The sequence below is a fragment of the Phascolarctos cinereus genome, unplaced genomic scaffold (assembly GCF_003287225.1).
Source record: "Phascolarctos cinereus isolate Bilbo 61053 unplaced genomic scaffold, phaCin_HiC Scaffold_9;HRSCAF=440, whole genome shotgun sequence".
NCBI lineage: Eukaryota > Metazoa > Chordata > Mammalia > Diprotodontia > Phascolarctidae > Phascolarctos > Phascolarctos cinereus.
In genome coordinates, this window is record NW_027556402.1 from 16,361,235 (window position 1) to 16,375,375 (window position 14,141).

Below are 14,141 nucleotides of genomic sequence, written 5' to 3' on the forward strand. Positions count from 1 at the left end.
TTCTACCCGGGACACCATGCTGCCTCGAACGTTCCATTACAATTAGTTATGGTTTACTTTTACTTTTCTTCTTTTTTGAATTGGACTTGTAATTTCATTGCGGGAGGGATCTCCTGGTGAGGACATACTGTTTTGGATTTTATCATCCTAGAGAGTTTCCTGGTGCCACTGAGAAGTTACATAATTTGTCCAGGGTCATAAAGTCAGTATGGTACAGAGGTGATACTTGACTCCACTGGACCAGGAGTCAGGAAGACCTACATTAAAATTCAGCCTCAGACACCCACTAGATGTGTGACCTTAGGCAGGTCACTTAACCCATTTGCCTGTTTCCTCATCTATAAAATGGGGATAATAATAGAACCTACCTCCCAAGCATTTTTGTGAGATAATAATTATAAAGCACCTAGCATAGTGGCTGGTACATAAAATAAGCACTATATAAATATTAGCTATTATTGTTATTTTTGTCTCCTTTTGGAGACAGACTAGGCTAGCTCACTTTACTACTCCATACCATCTAAAATTTGTTTTTTAGATTCTTTGAAGGCTCTAGGATGTTTTTCAACCACATGAACACTCCTTTCACTGATAGTTGTTGGAAACTCTCCTATCTTGACTTTTTATCCCACATCATTCCTGCCCCTGTTTCCCCATACATTCTCTACAGCAGAGGTATCAAACTTTCAGGCAAAACTACTGATTATAGCCAGAACTTGACTAGTAATTGGGAAATGTTTAACAAAAAAATACAAGGCAACATGGATATTGTGAATCTGTGGTTTTCTAAGTCAATATGCGTCCCACAGGCATCCTTTTCTATTTGAATTTGACACCACTGTTCAAGATGACGGGCATCTTCTGTTGTTCAAAGGCATTGTTTTTTTCATTGGCTTAGTTTGTAGATTATAGGAACTTTTCTGTCCTGTGTTTGTAGATCAGTGCATACAAACACACGGCTTTAAATAAACCCCAGTATATAGACACACATGAGCAGCTTAGTACCCACTTAGCATGATTTATGTTCTACTGGTAGAGTCTAGAGATAGGAGTCGGGAACCTGCAGGCTTGAGGAACATGTGGCCCTCTAGGTCCTCACGTGAATCCAGTTGGACTCAATCAAAGGGATGCACTTGAGGACCTAGAAGGCCACCTGTGACCTTGAGTCTACAGTTTCCTCGCTCCCGAGGCCATTCTGAACTCCCGGACACATCCTAGTGCAGGCCCGAATAATTCCTAAATCCCAGGACCTGACAAAAATTCCAGTTAGTTTTTCATTACACAATTTTCAGAAGAAGAGGTCAAAAGGAGCTGGTAGGGCATCCAATTATGGGTTTGAGCATATTGGGAAATGAGTTTTCTTTGACTCAGGTGTACAATATTTTACTTGGGCTTGTTTTCCAAGTGCATTGAGGCCTGACTAAACATTTTGGAGGCACTGCCTCCTTGTAAAGGAGAGGCTGGGGTTTGTTAAATATTCCTTCACCACCCTTGCAGTTGGCCAGTGATGGGTGGCCACGAGCCAGTTGGAGTGCTGGTTCCAGGCAGCAGACAGAAGTGGTGGTGGTGGGGAACTAATCATTAGGATGTTGCTTGTCCCCTCCCACCGCTGAAAGAAGAAGTGATTGGCTCAGCTGGGTTTTCTATCAAACAATTAAGAAAAATTCATGAGGTGGGAAAGTAGGGAGGGGAGGAAGGGTAGGCTGCCTTCAACTGATCTGAGGGCTAAAGGTCCTTTCTCACTTGTTGCAGACCAAATTGAAGCTGGGTTCTGGCTTTTGGGAGAGAGCTCTACATGAGCTAGAGTTTGAATGATTTCAGCCTTCAAGTGGTAAAGAGTAGAGAGTCAAGTGAGAAAGAAAATAAGGAACGAAGAGGAGGGGGAAAGATGTCCAAGGAGGACACCAAAGTGAAGCTTAACAGCTTTGGGGAAAAAAGAAGATCTCGCAGTCATAGTTCTTTGGTTTTCCAGGTTATTCCACCAGTCTTTAACCGTAGCATTTTTACCTCTGCAGTCTCCCCTGCGGCAGAACGTATCCGCTTCATCCTGGGGGAGGAAGATGACAGCCCTGCACCCCCCCAGCTCTTCACCGAATTGGATGAGCTCCTGGCGGTGGATGGGCAGGAGATGGAGTGGAAGGAGACAGCCAGGTGAGGACTTAGTCCGGGAGGCCCAGCGGGAAACAGAGTTGTGTACTGATCCCAAACGTGGGTCCCTGGCAGGCTTTCTAGCCCTGGAGTTTGGGACGGCACACTGTTGGGTAGACACAAGGTGGATGAAGTTATCTTCGCTCATTTTTATCATTCTCTCACCTTCGGATTTCTCTTTGTCATGGATGTGAAATGTACTTGCTATTTTAATTATGGTTCCTTTTATTCCCTAGGACTGTAATTGTTTGGGAGGCATGTAATCTTAGCTGTATAGAGAAATAGAAAGCATCCTATTTCTCTTTTATTTAATGGGAGGCGGTATGGGTAGAGAGCTGACCTAGGAGCCAGGAAAATCTGGATTCTAGTCCCTCAATTCCCAACATGTAACACTGGCTCTGTGACCTTTGGCAAGTTACTTAACCTCTCTGGGCTCTAGGCAATTCTCTAAGACTACATGTTTCAGAGAAGGGGGCTATCTGCATTGGTAGAGAGATCTTCTTTTTTCCGGAGCTCCAATGAAATCACAGGTCCAGTCCCAAACCCCGTGTTATTTAACAGGAAGGTGCTTGGAAAGGCTTCAAGATAGCTCCACGGGTGTTTTCCCCACTCCCTGCCTTCACTTAAAATGATATCCTGGGAGATTTTCCTTTCCTTTCTGCCTGTCTCTCCTTATTGCTAGGATAGATCTTTGAAAATGAGCATTTTATACGATGCATTTTCATTATGTGAACAAAGACAGTGCACATTTTTAGAGTGCTTCAAAGTTTGCAAATAAGATCTCATCTTGTCCTTACAGCAGCCCTAAGAGGTAGGTATCAGTCGTTTCAGCCATGTCCAACTTTTTGTGACTCCATTTTGGGGTTTTCTTGGCAAAGATAATGAAATGGTTTGCCATTTCCTTCTCCAGCTCATCTGACAGATGAGGAAACTGAGGCAGAGTTAAGTGACTTGCCCAGGATCACACAGGTATTTAATGTCTGAGACTGGATTTGAACTAACAAAAGTGAATCTTCCTGACTCCAGGCTCAACACTCTATGGCGCCACCTAGCTGCCTAGGAGCCATTGTTATCGCCCAACATTTTACAGATCAGGAACCTGAGGCAGACAGAAGTCAAATGACTTGCCCAGGGTCACAGAGCTTTTAAGTGTATGGGACAAGTTTCACACGCAGTTCTTCCTTACTCCAAGCCTGCCCTCTATCCACTGAGCCATGTAACTACCACCCAAATCTAAGTATTGAACTTGTCTGCATCTGGGAAGAGTGGAAATCCCATTAGACCTGGGGTCTTTTACACAGGTCTGTCTATTAGCAGGGCTGATGTCAATCATCTCCTTGGCATTCATTTTCTCAGTCCAATTTCTTGTTCTTTCTGCAATCTTTGACACCCTTGTATTTGAGACCCTCCACCTCTATCTGTACTCTCTTCTCCTTGGCTTCTTTCTTTTGCTCTGTTGAGGTCTTCCACGGGCCCATCTGCATGATCCTTCTCCATTTCCAGGGCAGAATCATCCTCTGTGCCCCATCCCCTGTGTGTGGCTGTGCCCTGGCCTCTGTCCTGGGACCTCTCCTCTCTTCCCAGTCCTTTTCTTGGTGAGCTCATCAGTCTCCAGCCTGGCTGTCTCACCTCCTCAGCATCTTCTGTGTCTGCCCTCCTCCCTCCACTCATGCCAGCCCCTTTTGCTCAGCCTAGACCGTCACCATGGTCTCCTTATTGATTCCCCTGCCTCCTTTTTCTTACCCTCCCTGATAGTCCTCAAGTGTAGGTCTGACTGTGTCCCTCCCCTGCTCAGTGGGTCTCTATTGCCTATGGTCTAAAATGCAAATTCCCTTCAAAATTGGACTCTAGCCTCTTCTTCCAGGCTGATTACACAGGCCGTCCCAATGGCCTTAGTGCAGCCCCTCATTCCCATTTCATTCTAGCCAAAGAGGCTTCCTGGGACTTGCCCATGGACAACCTTTCATCTCTTCCTTTGTACAGGAGACATGGGCCATCCCCTACCTCCACAAGTCTGGCATATTTTCCCTTTTCTCCTTGTCCTCTCAGAAGCCCTCGTGTCCTTCAGGGCTTAACCTGAGAGCCACCTCTTAGAAGAGGTCTTTCCCGATCCCCCCCACACCCAGTTTGTCTTGCTTTTGGAAGTCACTTTGTATTTATTTTGTTATATTTTATATATGTATATGTATAGAAGTGTATGTATATATGATTTAACTTTGTGTTTATTTTATTTTATATATATGTATAGATGATATGTGTATGTATATCTATATCGATCTGTACTTATTTCTGCTATATTTATGGGTTGTTTTTTTTGGCAATTGGGGTCAAGTGACTTGCCCAAGGTCACACAGCTAGTAAGTGTCAAGTGTTTGGTCTGAGGCTGGATTTGAACTCAGGTCCTCCTGACTTCAGGGCCGGTACTCTATCCACTGCACCACCTAGCTGCTCCTATATTCATGGATATAGCTATGCCCATCTATATTTCTATCTATCTGCACTTGTTTCTAAGCTCTTGGGCATGGTTTAGGTTTTCTCCCTCTATCTCAAGTGCCTAGCACAGTGCCTGAAACATGTTGGTGCTTAAATGCTTGTCGAATTAGAACTGTGTGATGTAAAAGCCTCAGATGACCCCATCCACCTATAAGGCAGCATTCCTCCCAAGCCCAGCACTGCTATCCCAGAGAAGCCCTACTGTGTTCCACTCTCAGATACTTGGTACTGACGTCTCCCTCATGGAATACTTTATCTGCCTCTATGATGCCAGTTAGCAATGTGATCAAAGTCCATTACCTACCCCATCTTCAGCATGTAGGCCTGAAGCAAGGAGTTGTCCAGAACATTGCTCCATTTTATTGATAAGAAAAATGAAGCAAAAAAAAAAAGAAAGAAAGAAAGGAAGAGAGAGAGAGAGAGAGAGAGAGAGAGAGAGAGAGAGAGAGAGAGAGAGAAAGAAAGAAAGAAAGAAAAAGAAAAGAAAGAAAGAAAGAAAGAAAGAAAGAAAGAAAGAAAGAAAGAAAGAAAAGAAAGAGAAGGAAAGAAAGAAAAAGAAAAATGAAGCAGAGACAAGGAAACTGACCAGTCCAGCCCAGGCTCAGGTCTTCAGCTTTCCCGTACTCCTCCTGGTCACTGGGTGTCGTCACCTCTTTCTAGACCCTGTAGGACATTCATTTATGATCCTTTGGGCACTGTGCATTCAGGTAAACTTTAACCAAGAAGAATTGAGCATGCTTTCTGAGCAGTGACCTGAGAAAGACAGTACCCAGCTGACGATATGAGGATACCAGCCATCATTCTGAGTTCATCCAATAATAAGGTGGACTTATGCAATTTTGGGTGGGCAGTTTTGGCTTTTCAGCCATACTCTGTATTTTTCCTGACTTGCTCTTGGTAACAGAGTGTGGGAAATTTGTGCTCAGAGGAGTTGGATTCAAATTCTGGCTTTGGCTCTTACCGTCAGTATAACTTTTAGTAAATCTCTTAGCCTCTATGGACCTCAGTTTCCTGATCTATAAAATGAGGAGTCTGAACTCTAAGATTATCCATCCATTCCCTCTTTGAACCCATAGTTCCAGCATGCTAAAACCCCTTTATAGTTTAGAGGGTTGTAATGAGTTATAATGAGGTTCTCTTTAAGTATAGGATTGTGTTGGAACAGGATGCAAGATCAATAGTATTTTTCTCCTTTAAAATGACAGCAGAATCGGTTGTGATATGATTTATACTTTACATGTGTTCTGGGATATTATGGGTCATTTTCCCTGAATTTGTGTTAGAAAAAAAAACACATGTAGTTGTTAGTTTTGTCCTTCAGCCCCATGGTGAGAACAACCCTGCACTATTCATTTTCCAGCGAAGTCTGATAAACCTTCCTTCATCAATTTGTACATGCCTTATATAGCATGCATTGTGGGATTGACCCTTTTGATCATTCACTGTACTAGAGAAGAGGGGAAATTTTTGATTTATCCAAACCCTCAAAACTCCTTCCCTCCCTGCCATTTCTTGCTCCCTCATCTTTGATTGAAAAGCCTCTTCACTTTTCAATAAGGGGCAGCATCATGTAATGATTATTAGCATTTAAATAGTTTTATAATATTAGCAAAGCCCTCTACAAATATGATCTCATTTTTATCCTCATAAAAACGCCAAGGAGAGGGTAGGTGCTATTATTAACCTCATTTTACACATGAGGAAACTGAGGCCATCAGCGGTTAAGTGACTTGTCTAGGGTCATACATACTATTAAGTGTCTGAGGTCGAAATCAAATTCAGATCTTCTTGACTCCAGATCCAGTGCTCTAACCATTGTACCACCTAGCAGCCTAGGTACTGCGTAGAGACCTGGCTTTGAAGTCAGGAAGACCTGTGTTCAAGTCCCATGGCTGGTGTATATTGACTATGTGACCCTGGAAAAGTCATGGACCTCAGTACTCTAAGCAATTTCCCTAAGACTCTTAAGTTGCTGAAATGGTGCTGATCTTTTGTGATGGAGGGAATTTCCTTCCCTACGGGCTCCCTATACTGAGGAAATCACCAGTGCTTTATTCAGCACTGTGCCAGGCATGAAGGGGATAGAAGATATAAGGAGTAGCAGCTTTACATTCAAGGGCTTGCAATCTAGTAGGCACATACACAAATAAGCATGATGTGAGATAAATGTGATTGCAAAGCAGAAAACTAGAGAAAGTATGATTAAACAATACAATGGGAGAAAACTTTTCCTTGGGATGGGGAGGGGAAGGCAGTCAGGAAAACATTCACATGGCGAGTGTCACTTGGGCCCAGCTATGAAGGCAGAGAAGATGGGGGGACAGAAATGTGGCTTAGGCAGATTGCCCTGCAAAAGACACGGGGACAAGAGAGGGCTGGATATAATTGGAGGACATTTCCTCGTCCATTTTGGCTCTAAAGAGTTCTAGAGTAGTGTTAGTCTAAAGAGAGCTTGTAGAAGGCTTTGAATGCCAGGCTAAGAAGTTTCTATTTTCTATTAAATCAACTGAAATAATGAGGATAAAGTGTTTTGCAAACTTCAATGATCTATTGCGTACTGTGCATATTGGAGCACCCTTTGAAGATGTCAGCCCTTGTGCGTGAGGAACGCGCCTTTGGCAGCTCCGTGGAGGCCTTTGTCATGAGCAAGATGAGAGGCAGTGACCGATTGCCTTTTCTTCTACTTCATATTTTCTCTCTCATTAGGGGAACTATTTTCACAACCTCTTCTCTTGTCTCTTCCCCTGACATGCCCGCATCCTCCTTAGACTCTAGATTTCACTTCAAAAAAGATATTCTTAAGAAAGACCTCCTGTAGGAAAACTGCTCCCTCCCTCTCTATTTCAGGTGAAGAGAGAATGGGTATGTGTATAGGGCAGCTGGGTGGCACAGTGGGTAGAGTACTGGGCCTGGAATCAGGAGGACCTGAATTCAAATCTGGCCTCAGACAAGTAGTAGCTGTGTGACCCTGAGCAAGTCACTTTAACCCTGTTTGTCTCAGTTTCCTAATCTGTAAAATGAGTTGGAGAGGGAAATGGCAAACCCCTCCAGTATCTCTGCCAAGAAAACCCCCAAAAAGATCACAAAGAGTTGGACAGGACTAAATGACTAAACAACAAAAGTGTATATGTATACACAATACACAATACACAATAACAATACATAGTATATACATATACTTCTCTCCACACACACACACACACACACACACACACACGTATTTGTTGTTTTCAGTTGTGTCTGATTCTTTGTCACCCCGTTTGGGAGTTTTCTTGGCAGAGATACTAAAGTGGTTTGCCATTTCCTTCTCCAGATCATTTTACAGATGAGGAAACTGAGACAAACAGGGTTTAGTGATTTGCCCAAGGTCAGTTGCACAACTAGTAAGTTGAGACTGGATTTAAACCCAGGTCTTCCAGACTTTAGGTTCAGCACTCTATCCACTGTGCCACCTAGCTGCCTATATAGATAGGGATATGGATATACATTACCTATCTGTCTGTCTGTCTATCTATCTATCTATCTATCTATCTATCTATCTATCTATCTATCTATCTATCTATCTGTCTGTCTGTCTATCTTCTCCCTCTGGTATGAAAATAGAGGGTGAGAATTAGGCTGGTGTAAACCATAAAACCAGAAGGCAGGATTCATTTGGGTCCTTCACTGGGCCTTTGTAAAATTATTGGAATGCCTAATGATGAGGTATAATTTGCATATATTTATCTGGATTTTAAATACGTATGTCCATTATAATCCTCTTTTCAGGAAGGGCCATGGAATCACAGGATCTCAGAGTCAGAAGGGACCTCAGGGGTCATCTAGTTTAATTTGTATTGGAGAGTGGAATAGCTGCCTAGCATCCCCAACAAATGAACACCCAGTCATCTCTTGAACACCTCAAATGAGGAAGGAAACTGCCATCTCCCAAGGCACCCATTTATCTGGGATGGTTCTCATTTCATGGGCAGCTAGGTGGCACCATAGTGCAAAGGGCACTGTCACTGGAGTCAGAAAGCCTGAATTCATATCCGTCCTGAGATACTTGCTACCTGTGTGACCTAGACAAGTCACTTACCCTTTATATGCCTCGGTTTCCTCAACTATAAATAATAGTACCTACCTCTCAGGATTGTTGTGAGGATAATATAATATTTGTGAAGTGCTTGGAAACACTAAATTGCTTATACAAATTTGCTGATGCTGATGGTAGGATAATTTTCCTTGCATCTAGGCAAAATCTGCCCCTTTTCAGCATTGCTACTCATTCTTCCCTGTAGGGCTAAGGAGAATGAGACCTTTCTCCCTGGAGATGAACTGGAACACAGCTCTCATTCAACCTCCCTCTCTTCTGTCTACATAGAGAGACACAGATATAGACACAGACACATAGACAGACACAGACACCCAAGTCTTCATTTCTTCAGACTAAACATTGCCAGTCCTTTCACTTGTGACATAGTCTTCAGGTCCTCATCATCACAGTCACCCATCTGTCAATGTTTTCTAGATTATGAGTACCCTTCCTTGAGAATAGGTACTTTTTTTTTTTGCCTTTGTATCCGTGGCTCATAATAGGTGCTTAATAAACACTTGTTACCTTGCTTTAATCTCTTCAAATGAGCATTCAGAGCTGAAAACATTTGCTCAGATGTGGTTCAGATAGAACATAGTGCAGAAGTGCCATCATCTTTCTAGCTCTGGACACTATGCTCTTCTTAACATAGCTGTGTTAGTTTCAGTGGTTTTCATACTATACTCGGGACTTAGAGCTCATTCAGACGTCTAGTCAAACCTTACCCATCTTGTCTTTGTGAAGCTTGTTTCTTGAACCCAAGAGTAGAACTTTACATTTATCCCCATTAACTTTTATCTCAGATTTGGTCCAACATTTTAACTGGTTGAGATTTTTTTGTACTCCCACTCCATCATCCAATAAGTCAGATATACCTCCCGGCAGTAGATTCGACCCAAGACTGTCTCCTGTACTTACAAATCATTGATAATCACGTTTTAAGTGAACTCCACTCATCGAACCATGGATTTACTATATGAGTCCCATGACTTAGTTGTCAGAAATGTTTTATTAGGAATTCAGATCCACATTAAGTTTCTTCCCATATAAGAATCTGGGAAGATTTAGTATCTTCCTGCCTACTTGCTTCTCTTAAGATATTTGAATTTTCTGGATAGTAACACCATCATTTTAACAATATAATCAGCAATTAATAGTCTGTGTTGAAGGAGAGGAGTGAGGGAAGGAAGTTTGAGATGATGTATGGTCTATGAGTTATCTAAATAGGACAAGGTAAAAGGTGACCACATTACAATAACTACTCTTTATATAACTTTCTTAAGAACATGAATTGACAGCTACTTTTGCCCTTATAATTACTTACCCATTTTATAGATGAGAACTGTGGAACCCAGAGGTTAATTGACCCAGAGCAGGTCACTGAGTGGACCAGTGACAGAGCTCAGAATAGCATTTGCCTCTTTAGGTCATATAACAAGTCAGAAGAGAAAGAATCTAAACTTTGAGTCTGTCCCCCCATATATAAGAACTTGATTGTGAAAATGCCAAAGAAAATTAGACCTGGCTTTTCATTTTTCTTTTCTATAATAAATTCCTCTTGAGAATCTCCTATTCTGTGTCTGAAAATGGATGTCTCATTCTGTGTCTTGAGCTCATCATCTTTCTGAACTTTTAATGACTTTTTCGCTGAGGAGGTCGTATAGCATCAGGGTCTCACTGTAGCCACCCAAATACAAGTTGTAGACTGTGGCTTCAGTTGAACTCTTTCCAGACTCCAGTCATGTATTAGCTTGGTCTGTGGAGCCTGGAACAATGGCAAATGTAATTAGCAACCTTGTTTTTACTTCTCCATTGAAGTTGTAGAGTAAAGCCTTAGATGCTGGCTAGCCCAGCCTGTGTGGGAACAACAATGCTCTCAACAGCAAAGTCATCATCCTGCCTCTGTTTGGAGACCTCCAGCGATGGGGAGCTCACTACCTATTCTCCTTGTGGACAGCTCTAACATCAGCAAGTTTTTCCTGAAATCCTGTCTAATTCAGTCTTTTTGCAGGTTCTCTTGAATCCCTTCTCTGGGGACAAAAAAAAAAGCATTCATTAATAGCAACGATGGTTAACAACTTGGTGATTAGTTCCAAATCACCAGTGTTATAAACTAGCTATCGTTCTTTCGTCAAGGTTTGGTTTTTTAAAGCTAGGTGATAATTTTGGGGTTTGTTATTATCATCAGTGTAAACTTTCATGTATCTTGCTTAGAAATGGAAACTATAGTCATAACATTTATTTAGGCAAAACCGGCTAACTTGCAAGTGAGGGGAACCAGATCTGCCTCACACACACACACACACACACACACACACACACACCCTCTCATAAACATACACTAAATGTATTTTTTTTTCTGTACTAGATGATAATAAGAGGTCTGCGGTAGTTTTGGGCAAATAACTTTAGATCAAATGAATTTTTCTGAAAGCGATGAAGGCAGATGGATATGATTAATTAGGCACACAATACACTGCATTTAGGTGCAATGTTTGCCAGTATTTCCGGCCATGCTAAACTTGAAAATTCAAAAAATTCTTGAAAATAGCATTTGATCGATTTACAAACCAGCCATCGGCTTCCAGGATGGGTATGATGAGGCACTAACTGGTTGGCACCCGATTCATTATAAAATTTTTATTATGTGGTTGGATTTTGTTCCTGTACAAAGATCAAGCCTATTTTCCCTTATAAATTGTAAATTTCCTTTATAAATCACCATTTGAATTGTGATTCATCACAAAATGAATCACAATATAAAATTAGAGGCCTTGAGTTTTCTTCATGATATTTGATCACATGCTTGCTAATTTGTAAAACTCAGAAATGCCCAATGGCTCTCTTGTTCCTGAACACATCAGTGAAAACCTGTTTGGTTGGCATCCGCTGATGTGTTTTAAAATGGGAGACACTTTTGTCAATGTACTTCTCAGACCTTGAGATAAATATTTTTCTTCCTTTTGGGTTTGCCTCTAGGAGGTACGACCATATTGAAATTACGTAGCGTCGGAAAAAAAAAGCAACCCATTTCGCCAATCATGTGTTTGTTACCTGATAAGGGCTGAGATTTGAGGAAACACAGACCCCTTATTGAAAATCTATGGTAATTACCATACAAGAGAAACAATGGCTTTTGAATATCCTCTGCAATGAAAGATTTGAGCTCATTTTTAATAACAGAAGGAAGAAAAGATGCTCTGCATTGCTAATTTCCAGTTGTTTATTTAAGTTATTTCTTGGTTGATGTGATTAGCTCTCCTATCCCACCTAGGCTTGACATGCAGCAGCTGCTCATGGGTCCGGTCCCATTAGCGATTCCTATTGTTCCTTCTGAGTTCTTGAAGACTGACCTACGTCAGCCCGTGAACTGGATTTGGTTCAGGGATTTTAACCTGCTCCGTTTTTCTGCCCTGGGCTGGTTTGCTCCCCTTAGGCAGCCTGGTCCTGCCCACCTCCCCCACTCCTTATCGAGGGGCTCTCCATATTGGGGCCAGATTTAGCACAGACGCCCAATGGGCTTGAGCTCTACTCAAAACTCGGGCCCTGAGCTTGAGGGATCCAGCAGCCTCAGCCTCCTCACAGGTGTGAACCGCCTCACCTGGCCCAGTTAAAGCTTCTAGTAAAAGCCTGTTGATTGACTGACTGAGTCCAAATACAGTGGAAATTTTCCACTACCTTGAACATTGCCAGCCTTCAATGTAACTGGCTTTAGAACCTCCCAGTTTGTGTGATTACCATCCACAGATACCCACAGACAGTCTACTAAACATGTCAAAGCCTTTCCTTTTAATGCCATGGGAATGATATTATTTTCATTATTATTAACAGTTTACTGAACCTCATGTGTTAGGTGCTGCATTAATTATATGTGACATGGAGTTAGAATTTACTTTCCAAGGACCCATCTGGTACTGAGCCTTCAAAAGGCCACTTTCTGCTTGTGGCAGAATGCTGAGCTGGAGGGTTGTATAATGTAGGACAATGGGGGAAACCAGAGTGGGCAGAAACACAAGCCAGCTGGTAGTTTATGATTTCTAGATTAGCCTTCTGTGATGCCAATGTATGTTACCATTGCAAGGTCTATCTCTAGTGCGTAAGGTAGGTGTGACCCTGGGCAAATTATTTTACCCCTCAGTGTCCCAGGAAACTCTCAAAGCTTATGTTTCAGGACATTTGCTGATCTGGATTGGTGGAGAGGGCTCTCTTACTGGGAGTTCCCTGTACTAATAAAATCTCAGGGTCAGATCAAGGACAACATGTTACTTATAATTATCATTTTTTTCTTAGTAATTTTGATTTTTTGATTTTTTAGGTGATTGGGGTTAAATAAATTGCTCAGGGTCACACAGCTAGTGAGTGTCAAGTGGTCTGAGGCTGGATTTGAACTCAGGTCTTCCTGACTTCAGGGCTGGTGCTCTATCTACTGCGCCAGCTAGCTGCCCCACATGTTACTTATAATAAAAACCATTGCAATTCATAGGAAAACTTTTCACAGAAAGTACAAGACATTTATCTTACAAAACACAAACCAAATATTATCAGTGAAAACTCTCATAAGGGGAAAATTCATCTAACAAAAACTTTGTCTCCATTCATTCAAATGGTACTGTTGTAAGGTATTTCTGGGTTCTCCCAGAGTTGAACCTTTGTCACCAAAATGTGTCCAAATAGCAGCTATCTAAGTAACTGCTGAGTTATTAGCACTTACAAAGGAAAAAGATGGCGCATGGGTGTTGAGGGGGCGAGAGGAGGGTAGTGGAGAAGCCTGGGTAAGAGATAGCTTGAAGGTGATTGGAGAACACCAAAGGTCAGGAGAGAGAGACCTTGTCCAGTGAAGATCCTTGGTACAACTGCCAGCTTCTCCATCTGATTCTCAGTTTGCACTGGTTTTCATGAATTATGCCAACTTGAAATTTTCAAACCAGCCATGGCTACCCTTCAAAATTGAGCTCCTTCTCATCACCATCTTCCACCTTGGGCAGGCTTCTGCATTTGTGTGTGTGTGTGTGTGTGTGTGTGTGTGCACGCATGTGTGTGTGCGCGCGTGTGCAGTCAGAAAGGCCAGAGTTCAAATCCAGCCTCAAACACTAGCTACATGACCCTGGGCAAGTCATTTAACCTCTGTTTGCCTCAGCTTCCTCCTCTGTAAAATAGGGATAATAATAGCACCTACCTCTCTGGGTTGTAGTGAAGATCAAATGAGATAATAATGATAAAGTCTTAGCACAGTGCCTGGGACATAGTAGGTCCTACATTGATGTTAGCTATTTTTCTTCTTATCATTATTATACAAAATATAGACAGAAGTAGAGATAGGGACTGGCACCATGATTTCACTGAGATAAGGAACTCCAGGATTGAGAAGACTCCCCCAAATGATGCAGGTTGGTAGCTTCTCTCCAATTCATCTAGAGAGCACCCT

At 42.2% G+C, this 14,141-nt stretch overlaps 1 protein-coding gene across 2 annotated transcripts in view; it reads left to right on the forward strand.

The window, feature by feature from the left end:
• Positions 1-14,141, forward strand: part of SLC4A4 (solute carrier family 4 member 4) — a 398,910-nt gene that overhangs the window by 166,061 nt on the left and 218,708 nt on the right. For both annotated transcript variants that reach the window (XM_020988496.2, XM_020988499.2), the window contains exon 4: positions 2,016-2,151. In XM_020988496.2, coding sequence (XP_020844155.1) covers positions 2,016-2,151 — 136 coding nt within the window. The remainder of the gene's footprint in view (positions 1-2,015; positions 2,152-14,141) is intronic.